The following is a 14,351-nucleotide window of genomic DNA, read 5'->3' as shown; positions in this document are numbered from 1 at the left end:
CCCTAATCCAATATTAACTGCATATGTTCTCACTACGACACGATTGAGGGGAGCTATAAAAGTGTACTGCCTTATTAATGAGGTAGTCTTACAATGAGGTAGGTTCAATGCCACAGCATTACCATAGCCATGTAATATGAGAAAATGTGCATTACAGAGGAACTTTAGAGAGAGGAACCACTGTACTTACTGGTGTACTGGGAGCTACAGTTTTCGAGACCACCAGTGGACTGGAAACATCCCCTGGTTTCCTGACTGCCCCACCCCCAGGAGTAATGGCTTTCCTGACCCCAGGGCCACCTACTGAAACACAAATACAAAACTAGGTTAAAAGATCAAACAAAAGTGGTATAACATTTTATTAAAAAATATACTGAACTTCCTGAGTTGTACAAGTTGTATCACATGATTACAAATGATACTTAAAAGTTTTCATTCAAGCTGTCTGCTCATTCCATATACTCTACATATTCTCAAAGCCAGTTTAAATAGATACAAAATATCTATGAAGAGACAGATCCAAGATTTTTTGCTACTGGGTACCATTTTTCAATGGGTGGTCGTTCATTCTTCCTTCAAATGGCTAAGATTTGTGAGTTTGACTCGAAAGTGTGCAATTCAAATGGAATAAGGAGATCAAAATCAATTCCACATCAATCACCATCACTCCACCCCGGAATCCACCTGTCAAAAGTGTAACACTGCAATGTGGGGATTAAAATGAATTCCACAATCATTACCATCACTCTAACACTATATATGGGTTGAAAACGTTACAAGAGACACCCATGACATATTTTAAGAAGAACATATAGTGCAAACTGGACACTCAGATGTAATGTCTACAAATGAAAACTAATTCTTCATTATACAGCGTAAAATAAATTGGTCCAATATAATCACACTCTACCAGGGGTGAAACGATTCACTGCCATATTAATGCTGTAATGATACACATATTGTCACAAAAGTGGTACAAAATCAATACAAAATGATACTTTCAGCAAATGTTGAAGAGGCAGAATACCAAGCCAAATTAAACTAAACTCAATTTAAAAGTACAATGCAATTTTCATTACTTTTCTCAAACAATTTATGCCTTTGGGATCATGTACTACAAAATTATTATATATCCTTGGGGTTAAGATAAACTGAATTAAACTAAGAAATAAAGATATTCGGATCAAGATACCTGTCTGGTGGCTAAAGTGAGTCCTACCTCTGATCAGATGGAACAGCCTTATACAGCCTAAAATGTTGAATACAAATCACTGACAACTAACAAGTAGTCTCTTTGAAAGTATTTTTGTTGTCATGGATGAGAATGTTATATAAATATGTTTAAGTATATGTCTGTCTGCAATCTGCATACTGGAACTACAACTAATAAATCACATAAAAGGGACCATCTACCACTGACTGATGTTCTAAAGATGGAAAGACCATCAAGTTAACATAAGTATCAATAATGTATTGTACTGATACATGGCACAGTGTACCATTTCAGCCCTACAGTCAACAGACTGATTTACATTACAACATCTGAGCATAAAATTAATTAAAATGGAATGTCATAAGCTAAAGACTACTGCACTGTAACTTACACTGTGGCTTGTCATGCAAGGTGTTATAGTACTGGGAGACGTAAGTGATAATACTCAAGCGGTCTGGAACTCGTATGGCCACCATGTCATCAGCCTCTAGAAACGCCGGAATATTCAACTCTCGCTCAGCCAGCTCAAATGCCTAAAATTCAATTATTTAAATGTGAAGCCAAAATGCTGTATGAATAAATATGATTTCATAAACTATTCAGATGACTGCCACCCCTCTGGCCCTCTGGACCAGCAGTACCATAGGGAAAATTACATATCTGCCAACTTTTCGACAATGGTGGTAGATTTTTCACTTTTGTTGGGAAGGGAGTTGTAGCCAAATGGGCAAGTGGGTGGGTCATTGTATGCAGCCTAAGTACATGAAGATTTTACTGAATAAAAGGTTCTACTTACTATTATTAGCTGAATCTTATATCATCTTACTGACCATGTACTTTTATTGTAAGAAGCACCATGGCATGTGTGTGTGATTCAGATTTTAACGTAGCTTTAACAATTTTTCAGTCATATTGCTACGATGTCTAGCACTGGGGCATCATGCTGCAGACATGTAGTATCATGTCACACCCAGTCACATTATCCTGACACTGGCCGACCAGTCTTAGCACTAACCTGTTAATGCTGAGCGCCTAGCAAGGCAACTGTTAGTACCATTTTTACAAGTCTTTGGTATGACTTGGCTGGGGTTCAAACCTGCGACCTCCAGCATCCAAGGCAGATGCTCTAACCTCTAGGCCACTGGAGTGGTCTTTCACCATGGATTAATCTGGTTCTCTAATACCTATATATCTGTAACTGACAGCGGAAGAGTGTCCATAAACAAGAATCCCTCAAAGGGACTGACACTCAACTGGACAAAATTAATTTTCAGGAATTTAAGAGAAGACCATTTCAGTAGCAAAAACAGTTTGCAGTTGGACTTGACTTATAAGCGAGTATATATGGTATCTGACTAACAATATAACACTTAACAGGATCATATATCTTTGCTCTGTAATTACACTGAAGTGTTGATGAGTGCCTAAGACAATGGAAGAAATAAGTGCAGTGAATAAGTGAGTTCCTTGATCTTGCACACAACTGAATTATTGATTCTAAACAACCACAATGTTACATGTATAATTCTATTAATAATACATGTCATCAGAAACATATTCACACCTCTTTTTTATATTGTTAAGAAAAACAAAATTTGTGTAGACTGATCACACACATGTGAATGGGTACACTGTACCAACCATAATGGTACCATAAAATGAATGATCTGTGGTCTCAATGGATGAAATATAAAAGCACACAGTTATGACATTTCTTCACTGATAACAATGATATACATAAACCCTTCTCACATTTAAATCCACAAGAAAAATATCGATACCTCTGACAGTAAACATGTGATCAAATTATTCACTGGTGAATTGTTTTTAACAAAATTGTTTTTAACAATTGTTTTTCACCTCATGAAATTATAACATAGATCAGAATTATCCAGTAAATACTTCCCACATATATAATAAATGTACTAACACCATCAATTTAATCATTTAATTACATCAACTATATCTCATTAATCAAATTAATGATTTAATTTTAAGTGGACACAGCTTAAATCATATTAGGCATGATCGAATAGATTTTCATTACCCAAATGCAACAGTAGTGTGTGCTTTGACATAAGACTTATTTATTCTATTCTAGGATCCAAAAGCATATAATGGATATTCTGTCTCATTATAATCAATCATAAAGTTCATATTTAATGGATTCGGTTTATGATTTGGTGCTCTACAGAAATGAAACAAATGGAGGTTATTTGGTGCTCAGGGAACGTTCCTGCCCAAAAATACACACATCATTAGATGACCCAGGCTAATCTATTGGTGTGATTCAAACCCATGCCCTTCTGTGAGTCCAGCATGCTAACCACCAAAGCCACAATGCCTTATCATTCTGATTGCAAGATGCGATTTACTCACATTTTCTCATTACTGATCCTTTTTCTTCAACTTCCACAAGGAATATAATCCTTTAAAAAAAAGAGTCCATAGAAGGGATTGACGCTCTACTGACTGTAAGAATTTCGAGGAATTTCAGAAAAGACCATTTCTTCTTTTTAATCACTTAGTGTTTAAACCATCTCTGATATTCTTGAGTGAAAAGAGTTTCAAATTTAACTACTATGGCATACTAGATGCAAGATTAGCATTTTCATTTAGATCACACTATAAAAACTCCGTGTTGTGGAAGCCATACTTGAGGTCACATCAGTACCATTTTCATTCTGATGAAACTAGGTATTACCATTTGTTTTGTGTCAATATAGCATTCCATTCAGAAGGACTAGCAATAACAAGATTTTCAAGATGGCTGCCATGGTGGCCATACTGGATGTTAGTTTAGGCACCATTTTCATTTAGTACCAACTAGACATCACAAGTCTTCTGCTGAAAACCCAATGTTGATATGACTTTCAAGCAAGAGTATCAATAAGATTTTTTAGATGGCCACTGTGGTGTTCATATTGGATATAAGATTGGTATAATATTTAAGATCACAAAGAATCATAAGAAATCTTCTGATGAAACCTTATGCTGATATGGTATTTTGTTTTGGAGGTGTAGTGATAACATGACTGTCAATATGGATGCTATGGCAGCCATCTTGGACATTACATTGGCCCTATTTTCATTTATGTCTAACGAGACATCTTTAAAAGTCGACAGTGTAAACCCCATTCTGAAATGACCATCCATTCAGGTGCAGTAGCAATAACAAGATTTTGCAAAATGGCTGTCATGGCAGCTGTATTGAATTAGAGTGACAACATTGTCATTTCAGACCAACTACACATCATAAAAAGTCTTGTAGTGAAAATCCTATTTTGATTTTCAGGAGAAGATTTTCAAGCTGGATGCTATGGCTGAAATGCTATATGCCTGAGCAGCACAATTTTCATTTATGATTAACTAGTCCTTGGGATGGATGCATGTATAAAATATGGTATTCCTCCAAGTAGTTTAGAAGGAGTAGTAATAACAGATTTGTGCTAATAGATGGACATATGTTGGAAGACTGATGTTGGATGATGGATGATGGACAACAGGCCATCCATAAGCTTGTCTAATCAATGGCCAGTAGAGCTAATAAGCACTGATTTATATGAAATATATTTTATATAGAACAGTGCATCATTTACTCTCATGGTCTCTTCTTTGAATTATTTCGAAAGATTTGGTAATTACTGAAGCAGAGAATGTTAAAACAGCATTATGGACATAAGCTCAATGTAAACCTAATTTTTCTGAAACAAGAATCCCTTGAAGGGCAGGAACTCTGCTGGCTGAAGAGAACTTCCAGGAATTCAAAATAAGTTTATTTCTTCCTCTTAACTGCCAAGTATTTAAACCATCCCTGATATTCTTCTGCAATAACAAAGATTTCAAATTACCTGCTGTGGTGGACATGTCAGATTGGCACCAGTTTCATTTAGGACCAACAAGACATCATAAAGAAGTTTGAGGTTTTGGTGGATACCCCAGCTTCACATGACATTCAATTTTGGGGGACTAATGATTACAGTTTTTTCAAGATGGATATTGTGGCAGCTATATTGAAAATCAGATCAGCACCATTTTCATTTATGACCAACTAGACATCATAAGAAGCCTTTCAGTGAAAGCACGATTTTAATATGCCTAGCCATCTATAAAAAGTAATGTAAACAATATTTTCAAGATGGTCACTATAGTGGCCATACTGGTTGTCAGATTGGCACCATTTTTAAATATGACCAGCTAGACATCATATGATGTTGAGGTGAACATTTATTCAGGAGGAGTGATAACAGGATTTTCAAAATGGCAACTGTGGTAGCCATATTAGATATTGGAACAGCACTAATCTCATTTAGGACCAACTAGACATCATACAAAGTCTTGTAGTAAAAACCCTATTCTGATATGACCATCCATTTTTTTTGAGTAGCATTAACAAGATTTCCAATATGGCCACTGTGTTGACCATACTATGTGCAAGCAGTATCCTTTTTCATTAGGACCAAAGTCGTCTGGTGAAAACTCGTGCCAATATGACTTTCCATTCAGAAGGAATAGCCATAACAAGATTTTCAAAATGGCTGCTGTGCTGGCCATATTGGACACCAGATCAGCCCCATTTTCCTTTAGGACCATCTATATTTCATAAGAAGTCTGCTGGTAAAAAAACCCATGTCAGACTGACTTTCCATTCAAATGTAATAATAATAATAATAATAATAATAATAATGATGATGATGATAATGATGACTTAGAACAGCACCTAATCTTTAAATGCTCTAGGTGTTTTACAGTATTATTTACCACATAAGGATATATATATATATATATATATATATATATATATATATATATATATATACACACACGTACATGTACATACTTATGTATACACACACAAACACACACTGTGCAATTACAAACAAAAGCATGTTGAAAATAATTCAGGATAAGAAAATACTGTTAAGTCTTCAGTCTGTTCTTGAGTATTTTTGAATTCAAATCTGTTTACTGTAGTGGCAATACTGGATGTCTGAGCGGCACAATTTTCATTTAGGACAAACTAGACCATGGATGAATCTTTGTGTGGAGTTTCACGGCAATCTTCCAAGTAGTTTTGGAGGAGTAGAGATAACAAGCTTGTGCTTATGGATGGAGGGTTGGGTAACAATGGACAAAAGACCAACCCATAAGCTCTGTGGATTGAGGGTTGGCAACAATGGACAACAGACCAACCCACAAGCTCTATGAATGGAGGGTTGGGTGACAACGGACAACAGACAACCCATAAGCTCTACGGTTAGTAGAGCTAAAAAAAAGACTTCTAACCATTACATTAAAATTATGAATAAGAAATACTGATATTCCATCGTAGTGATGGTACTTTGGGAGTGCACATAAACATATCAAGAGGGCACACTATCCACATAATAACAATCAACAATTAATTTACTTATGTATTAATAATCAGGTTGTATTACTCACCAACTGATTGTTTCCATGCACATTTTCCTTGGACAAAGAGTCATAATCTCTGAAAAAAGCAAAAGTGACATGCTGTTAGTTATGTGAATGATGCACAATGTTCTCTATTTATACTGCTGTTTATGTGTCTTCTGGTCATGACAGGGGCTACCAGAATGTTCCCTATTTATACTGCTGTTTATGTGTCTTCTGGTCATGACAGGGGCTACCACAATGTTCCCTATTTATACTGCTGTTTATGTGTCTTCTGGTCATGACAGGGGCTACCAGAATGTTGGATCTGGTCTACATATGTTGAATTTAGGCAGTTCATGCTCTACCAGAATGCTGGGTCTGGTCTACTTATAGTGAACTTAGGTTGCACAGGTTCCAGCAGAATGCTGGGCCTGGTCTACACATTTCTGAATTTAGGTAGCTCAGGTTCTATCAGAATGTTAGATCTTGTCTTCAATGTGTTTTATTCCGAGTTATCCCAGCAAACTACTTTATAAAACAATATCATGTTTAAACACTTAATTTTAATATTTTTTCCTAAGACATACATGTAACTATATTTCACAAAGAAAAATAATCATTAATGATTTATCATAACTGCACCCAAAAACACCAAAAAAGGGTAAGTAAAGATGCAAAACAACACTATGCAGCAGTCCTTCACTAATTGGCCCATAATTAGAACATTCTTATTATTATGTAACAGTTATGGTCATGGGCTTCCATTTAATTTATGAAGTAGTAAAATTATATCTATAGTGTACTTCATTATAATGTGACTGCATCAGTGGCCTAAGTGGTTAGAGCATTGTCATGGATGTGGAAGGTCGCAGTTTTGAACCCCAGCCGACCCATACCAAAGATTTATAAAAATGATACTTGCAGCTGCCTCACTTGGTGCTCAACATTAAGAGGTTAGTTTAAGGACTGGTTGGCCTGGGGTCAGGATAATGTGACTGGGTGGGACATGTCTGCAGCATGGTAGCCCAGTACTAGACAACTATAAACTGCCACACTGCAGACACTGTAGTGATAACTGCATTTTTTTTAAAAGCTACATTATAAATCCAAATCACACACACTCTCATTATAATGCAGTTTCACTTTATACCGTACCAAACTCAACGGCCATTTCCACATTGTAAAGAGACAGTACTGTAACTGGCCTTCTTCTAAAAAACCACCAACCATATGAAATAAATTAAGTAGCATCAAGATAACACAATTATGCCCCTTTTTAAAATCAACTACATATTCTTTATATTCTAATATCTGTCTAATTTATTTAACATCTGAGATTTTCTATTACTGACAGTAAGGGATATAGAACACTAATCAGGTTTTTGTAGGCTATACTGTAGGGTCTTTTCATATGGATTTTGCACAAGTGGTGGAAAGAGAATCATTTAAAGCATGATTTGAGAGTTAAATTTGAACTTTAACTCTTAGTAAGTCTGACAACTTGCAGGCCTTGTACATTAAAACAAAAGCTATCAAAAATGGGTGCATCAAAAAGGGCTCCACCCACCACAACTTGTTCCTTAGGCCCTTGAACAGAATACATGTACATGAAGCTTGTTTTAGGAAACCAAAGTCAGGAGAAAATAGTCATTCATTGGCCATTACCCTTCTAAATGATGATGCCAAATGCTTGAATGCAACACCTTCAAGGTCTCATCAATAATCAGTGAAAAGCAACATCCAATATACAGTGTGACCCCGCTATAGCATGCTCCGTTAGATATAACACGGTAGTGGTGTGGCTCTCGAAATGTTTTATATATGTATTTTTCTTGCACATGAAACAAAAAATTTTTTTCTTAAAAGAACAAGCAAAAAACGTAAAAAGTTTATTATCATTTTTGGGGAAGATATCGCGCATGAATAATACAAGATGATCGTGGCGTGGCTCCTGAACTTTTATATGTATTTTTCTCATACACGCAAATAATAATTTTTTCTTCTTAAAAGTACGAAAAATAAAGTGTAAAAAGTTTATTCTGGGATCACGCAGAGCTTCGCCAATGCAAATTGTGATTTTATTTTCTTTATTGGTGGCAAAATATACCATCTGGAGATTTTTTTATTGGCGACATTGTTGGCTGTTTAAACTTGTATATACAACCATTGGTTTGGATTGGATAAATTCAGAGGCCCCTTTCAAGGAAGCTGCAAACTTGATATAAAATGCACAGAAACTTATCTATTGTTACATGAACAAATTCTTTGTCCATATGACAAACCATCTTAACAGTGCATTGTTATATCATAATCCGCTTATGTTGACATCGAGCATGAGTACTGTATGTTGTGAGATATCCACTTTTTTTGTATGTTGACATTTCTGGTAGCGGAGGTCAACTAGATGAGGCATTATCTCTTTATCTTTCGCTGGATTTTCGGCCGCTTGCTAGTAATTAATATATTTACAAAGACTGACATTTGTATGCGGATGGTAAGTAAAATTCCTCTTCATTTCATTCAGAATTAAATCCTTCAGAACACTCACATTTTCTGTACTAATCCTTGTCATCAGACCAAAAACCTGCGTCTCTATCGTCCATTGACACTTTGTAAAATTTCTGATGCATGCGTGGAAGGCAGCATCGCTCTGCTACCACAAATGTAAAAAAATAAAAAAAAATTAAAAAAAACATCTTACTTGTTGGTGTATTCAATAGGCATGGAGAAACAATAAACTACAATCCACCAAATGATGGCCAATCCCTCTTTTAAAAATGTATCCAGATAAAATAGTTTGCTGAAATTTCAAGGAAAACATTACCTTTGAAACAGACTGTTATGAAAAATACTAAGCAAATGGAAAAAAAAATCAGTCTCAATCATGCAATACAATTCTTTGATGTTGCCGCCACAATAAGAAACTGGCATTGTTTGGTTCTCCAAAGCTGTCCTTAAGCGGTGACTTCAATAACGTCTGCACCTTTCATCAAAGAAAGCTGACTACAATCTTCAATAAAAAACAAAGAACTTTTCTTCAAAGGAAGTCAGTACCAAACTTAAATAAAAGTAATGGAATCTGATAGATTTTTGCATTTTCCAATGTGACTAGAACATGTTTACTGTGCCATGAAAGTTTCCCTTTTGCCGGGAAAAATTTTATGCTTATGAACGCTACCATTGGCGGCTTAAAACGCAAACTAACTTTTACCGACTTGGGATGTATTGAGAAGTAAATGTGCTTCATTATTCGTTACGTGATCTTGCTATGTTGATCCACTGAATTCAGACATATATGAATGTGATGAAATTATTGAATATTTTAAAGGGGTGTGCGTGCATTTTTTCAGTGGAATTGCATGTATTGTGGGTTCAATGTATGTGATGAAATTCGTGGGTGAGTACACGGTGTTGATACTCTATTCATACTATACATTAGACATGTATATATCAACAGTATACACGTATATGTAACAATCCGTGGTTTTCTAAATAAAGTAAAATATAATAAATGCTTTCTCTGTTTTCACTACTGGTGTATTTCCCATTTAATGTGCATTGATTTAAGACGGTAACTGAGCCAATGAAGCACATATTATACTGCCCACATTTACTACCTACCAGCTCCCACCCACCCCACATTTTTGGGGGTACATGCATAATTTTCTTCAGCTAACTGACCTGGTTGCTTATAACATGGTTCAGTCTATAACACAGTCAGGTTCTATGGCTCCCAACTACCGTGTTATAGCGGGCTCACACTGTACATGTAATAATAAAGCTATAAAGTTTATAGACATGGTCCACAATTCCATCCAACATGGAGCAGATGAGACACATATCTATAAAAAAACATTAACATCAAACTGCTTCAGAAATGTGTTGAATGGTTCTTCATTTATGCTGATTACAAAAGACAGTCCATGTTAAGATATGAGCTGATTGGCAAGGGCCATAACCCTGTCCAAGATGGAGCAGACAAGACAAAGCTCATAACATGCACATCTAGGTCTAAGAGACGATGTTCTTTTTCAAATTTGATCTGCCATTTCATAATACACCATAATATCATAATACACCATATCATAATACACTATTCATCATAATATGCAATATCACAACTACACTATTCATCATAATACACCATAATATCAGTACAACACTATTCATCATAATACACCATAATATCATGACTATACTATTCATCATGATAAACCAAAACGACACTACTCCACTATTCACCATAATATCATGACTTCACTGTTCATCATAATACACCATAATATCATGACTTTACTATTCATCAATATTCACCATTATATCATGACTACACTATTCATCATAATACACCATTATATCATGACTACACTATTCACCATAATATCATTACTTCACTATTCATCATATTACACCTTAATATCTTGACTACACTATTCATCACATTACACCATATTATCGGACTACACTGTTCACCATAATACACCATAATATCAGTACTACACTATTTATGCGAAATCATCACATTTTCTTTAATGCAGAGCAGATTGCCATGGGGGTGTATTATGGAATAGATCTGGGTCAATAAGACACTGCTGGCAGTTGTGCATGCATCATCAACCAGTCAACATGCTAACTCAGCAGTTTCTCACTGTCATGAACAATCTGATATCTATGCATATTATTCATTGTAGAGGGGACTTTGTTAAAATGAGGTGCTCTATATATGCATACATGCTGTGTCATCGAGGTACAAAAAGGGCATTTAAATACGGAAGAATTTATAGCTGTGTATTTCAATAAAAAAAACAAGATTTAATGTACAGTATTACTTTGATTAGTTCTCAAGCTTGCTCCATCCAAAGGATCTCTTATACCACCATGATAAGGGCCCATTATGTCATTGCCAATATGCCATTACCTGTAATCTAAACTACAAGTGCATGTACCTGTTACATAAAATTATGCAAAATAACTAAAGTTTCCCCACAGTTTGGTGTTTTTTAGATACAGCATGTATGAAGATATAGAAATTATACAAACATGCTGAATGTTCAATACAAAAGCTGTCTGGGGTTCCTCTTTATTTATATGTAATGACAAATAAAAACTGTCTAATCCCTTTGTGATCAATTAGTGACTGACTAGGAAATATTTATCAAATGACTTTCTGTTGTATTAAAAATATATATATGGTATGCCATATGAAACTTCATATCCACCAATGCCTTAGTTAGGGAAAATTCTTCTTTCTGATCCAAACTAGCAAAAAATATCCTTTACTTTAATATACATTTGTTGATCTCAGCATGCCTCATGTGAGGAAAGCAGCTGCTGAAATCCAGCAAGAACATCAGGATTTTATTGCCACTTACTACAGTGTGTATAATGCATGTCTCATGTGTTGGTATCATTTAATTTCATCGGTTAGAGTCTCAAAAAAAGGGATCTAACATATGCTCAATTCAGCAAGAACCTATGTTGGGAGATCTACACTTAGGAAATTAACAGGTGCATTTTCTCTCCCAGCATAGTTAAAGGGAACCTAACTTTTATGATAACGGGATTGTGATATCATCAGTGTGCACTCATTCAAGTTTTATTTTAGGCTGCACCCTTGCATGAATAATCCTTTTTTTCCATCTGGCACAATAAAGTTCCCTGCATCGTGCTTGTAGGGTGTATATCCCCACCCCTAATAATAATAATAATAATAATAATAATAATTTATTTAACAAGCTCGCTTAGAATACAAATGTATCTAGTCTCCTTTGAGACAAAAAATTGTTATAGAATATGTTAGACTGAATAGAGAGAGTGTAAAGAAGGTTCTCAGCATGAGAGACAGATAATGATCACAGGTGACTGAGTAGTGAATTTATTGTTGTTGTTGTTGTGGGGTTTAACGCCATTTTTCAGCACATGATAGGCTATACATAGCGGCCAATATTAATGGTGGAGGAAGAACCTGGGAAAACCCCAGAAAGAACCACCGACCCATGAGAAGCTGCTGGCAAGCTTTCTCACATACCCACATTGACTGAATCCGAGACTCGAACCAGTGCAGACAGAAGTGAGATGGCAGTGATCCGTGATGGTGAGCGCTTTAGATCACTCGGCCACTCGGGGCCCCAGTGGACTTATTAATTTCTGCAATAAATGTTCACTTTTTCAACAGTATATACTTTGGATAAGTAGTTGTATGATTACATACACTGAAACACAGTTTGAGGTGGAGGAAGAGAGGAGGAGGAGTTAAGATTTTTAAAAAAATGGCCAGCCATCAAATAGCTTGAAGAAATATTCATGTTGTGATTTATAGAAAAGAACCTATTATCCTGAGGTAAAGATTCTTTTTATCCTAACTGAAATAAAATCCCAGGTCATCTCCACCCAAAACATAAACATGATTAGACACTGTTATTTTAGGGGACCAGGAAACAGTAGATTATCATGCTCTAGTTTGACTCTACAGAACTGGTTTGAAGCATATAATGCTGAAAAAGTGAATATTTATCACAGAAGTAAATAAATTCATTATGTCAGTGTTTGCAATAATATGTGTTTAATTTTTCAATAAACAAGATATTTGTGACCCCTGCATTTTCAAAGGACTTTTTGACGTCATAGGGACCACTCAACCCTTCTTTTTCCATTGGTAGAATGAACATTTCTTATTATGATGAGCTTTAAACTCAAAAAAATATACCCAAATAATAACTTTCACATGTGCACCATGTTGGTATTAAATTTAATATGGTAAGTCATACATATATGCATGTCACAGATGTGACATGAACTTAGTGATTCAAAATTTAATCAATGCTGGAGTTTATTCTTATTATTTGATGGAGATTCAGATGACTGTCAAATGAGAGCTCACCAAAACTAACAATGCAAATATATGTGTAGTAGAAAAGTTCTTTAATAATGAACACAAATCTACTGGCATGCATGAAGTCTGAAGTACAGATTTTTCTGGCTTGTTTTAAACTGGCATTGTTTCAACACCAAAAGTTTTCACTTTCTTCCTGATTTGGATGTAAAAATTAATTCCCAGTCAGAACTTTTTATTTTAAAAATCCCTGTGTCTTTTAATATTGGAGAGAAACTAGTAATGAGTGTATCAAGGAATCTAAAATGGCAAAATAACTGAGACAATTGCATTTTTTTAAAAATGTTTAAGATTCTTTTTCTGTATACTTTTGTGAATTAACAGTGTGTACAAAAATTAAATTTGCCTAATCTGATCTTTTTATGCATAAATAATCTCGAATCCAAGTGATATGTGGCCCGTTTCAAAAATGGTAAAAATATCTTTGACATTTCAACATTTCTAGACCTAGCAGCAGCATGGTAAATTTGCAACAGTTGTTGACTTTTTTAACAAATTTACACAAAGCAGCACAACAACAAAAATGTACCTTCTAACATGAAATATACATTTTCAGCTTATGTGTATCAAGGTCATAAAGGTCTAGCCCAAAAATTGCTAGATATGTGTATTTCTGATATGCATAAATTACCACAATTTGACTACTGTGGTGATTTGGGAATGTACTTCTGTCACTGGACAAGCATCTTCAAGGTTAAATATCTGTATATGGGGTTCTTTATGAATATACATTCATACAGGTACCATTTTTAGAAAAAAAATTCCATGCTTTTGTACTGATTTCGTTTGGTTCTTCACAATTTATTTATCTTCTGGGTTCTACTGCTTGGCGAGTGGGAAAAACACTGG

The 14,351-nt window shown here is 35.2% G+C and overlaps 1 protein-coding gene across 8 annotated transcripts in view; it reads right to left on the bottom strand.

The window, feature by feature from the left end:
• The window catches only part of LOC149803782 (uncharacterized), a 99,714-nt gene that overhangs the window by 43,830 nt on the left and 41,533 nt on the right, over positions 1-14,351 (bottom strand). For 7 of the 8 annotated variants that reach the window (XR_016420253.1, XM_089953574.1, XM_089953571.1 and 4 more), the window contains 4 exons: positions 6,656-6,704; positions 1,605-1,746; positions 1,193-1,249; positions 191-303 (listed from right to left, as the gene is read on the bottom strand). Coding sequence is in view for 7 of the 8 variants with exons in the window: in XM_089953574.1 (XP_089809700.1) it covers positions 191-303; positions 1,193-1,249; positions 1,605-1,746; positions 6,656-6,704 (361 nt within the window). In the remaining variant the exon portion in view is untranslated. The remainder of the gene's footprint in view (positions 1-190; positions 304-1,192; positions 1,250-1,604; positions 1,747-6,655; positions 6,705-14,351) is intronic. The other variant, XM_089953575.1, reaches the window with a different exon arrangement.

This window comes from Sinohyriopsis cumingii, chromosome 3 (assembly GCF_028554795.1).
Source record: "Sinohyriopsis cumingii isolate HCF-2022 chromosome 3, ASM2855479v2, whole genome shotgun sequence".
NCBI lineage: Eukaryota > Metazoa > Mollusca > Bivalvia > Unionida > Unionidae > Sinohyriopsis > Sinohyriopsis cumingii.
The sequence above is the reverse complement of the archived record's forward strand: the minus strand, read 5'-3'. Positions and strand labels throughout refer to the sequence as shown.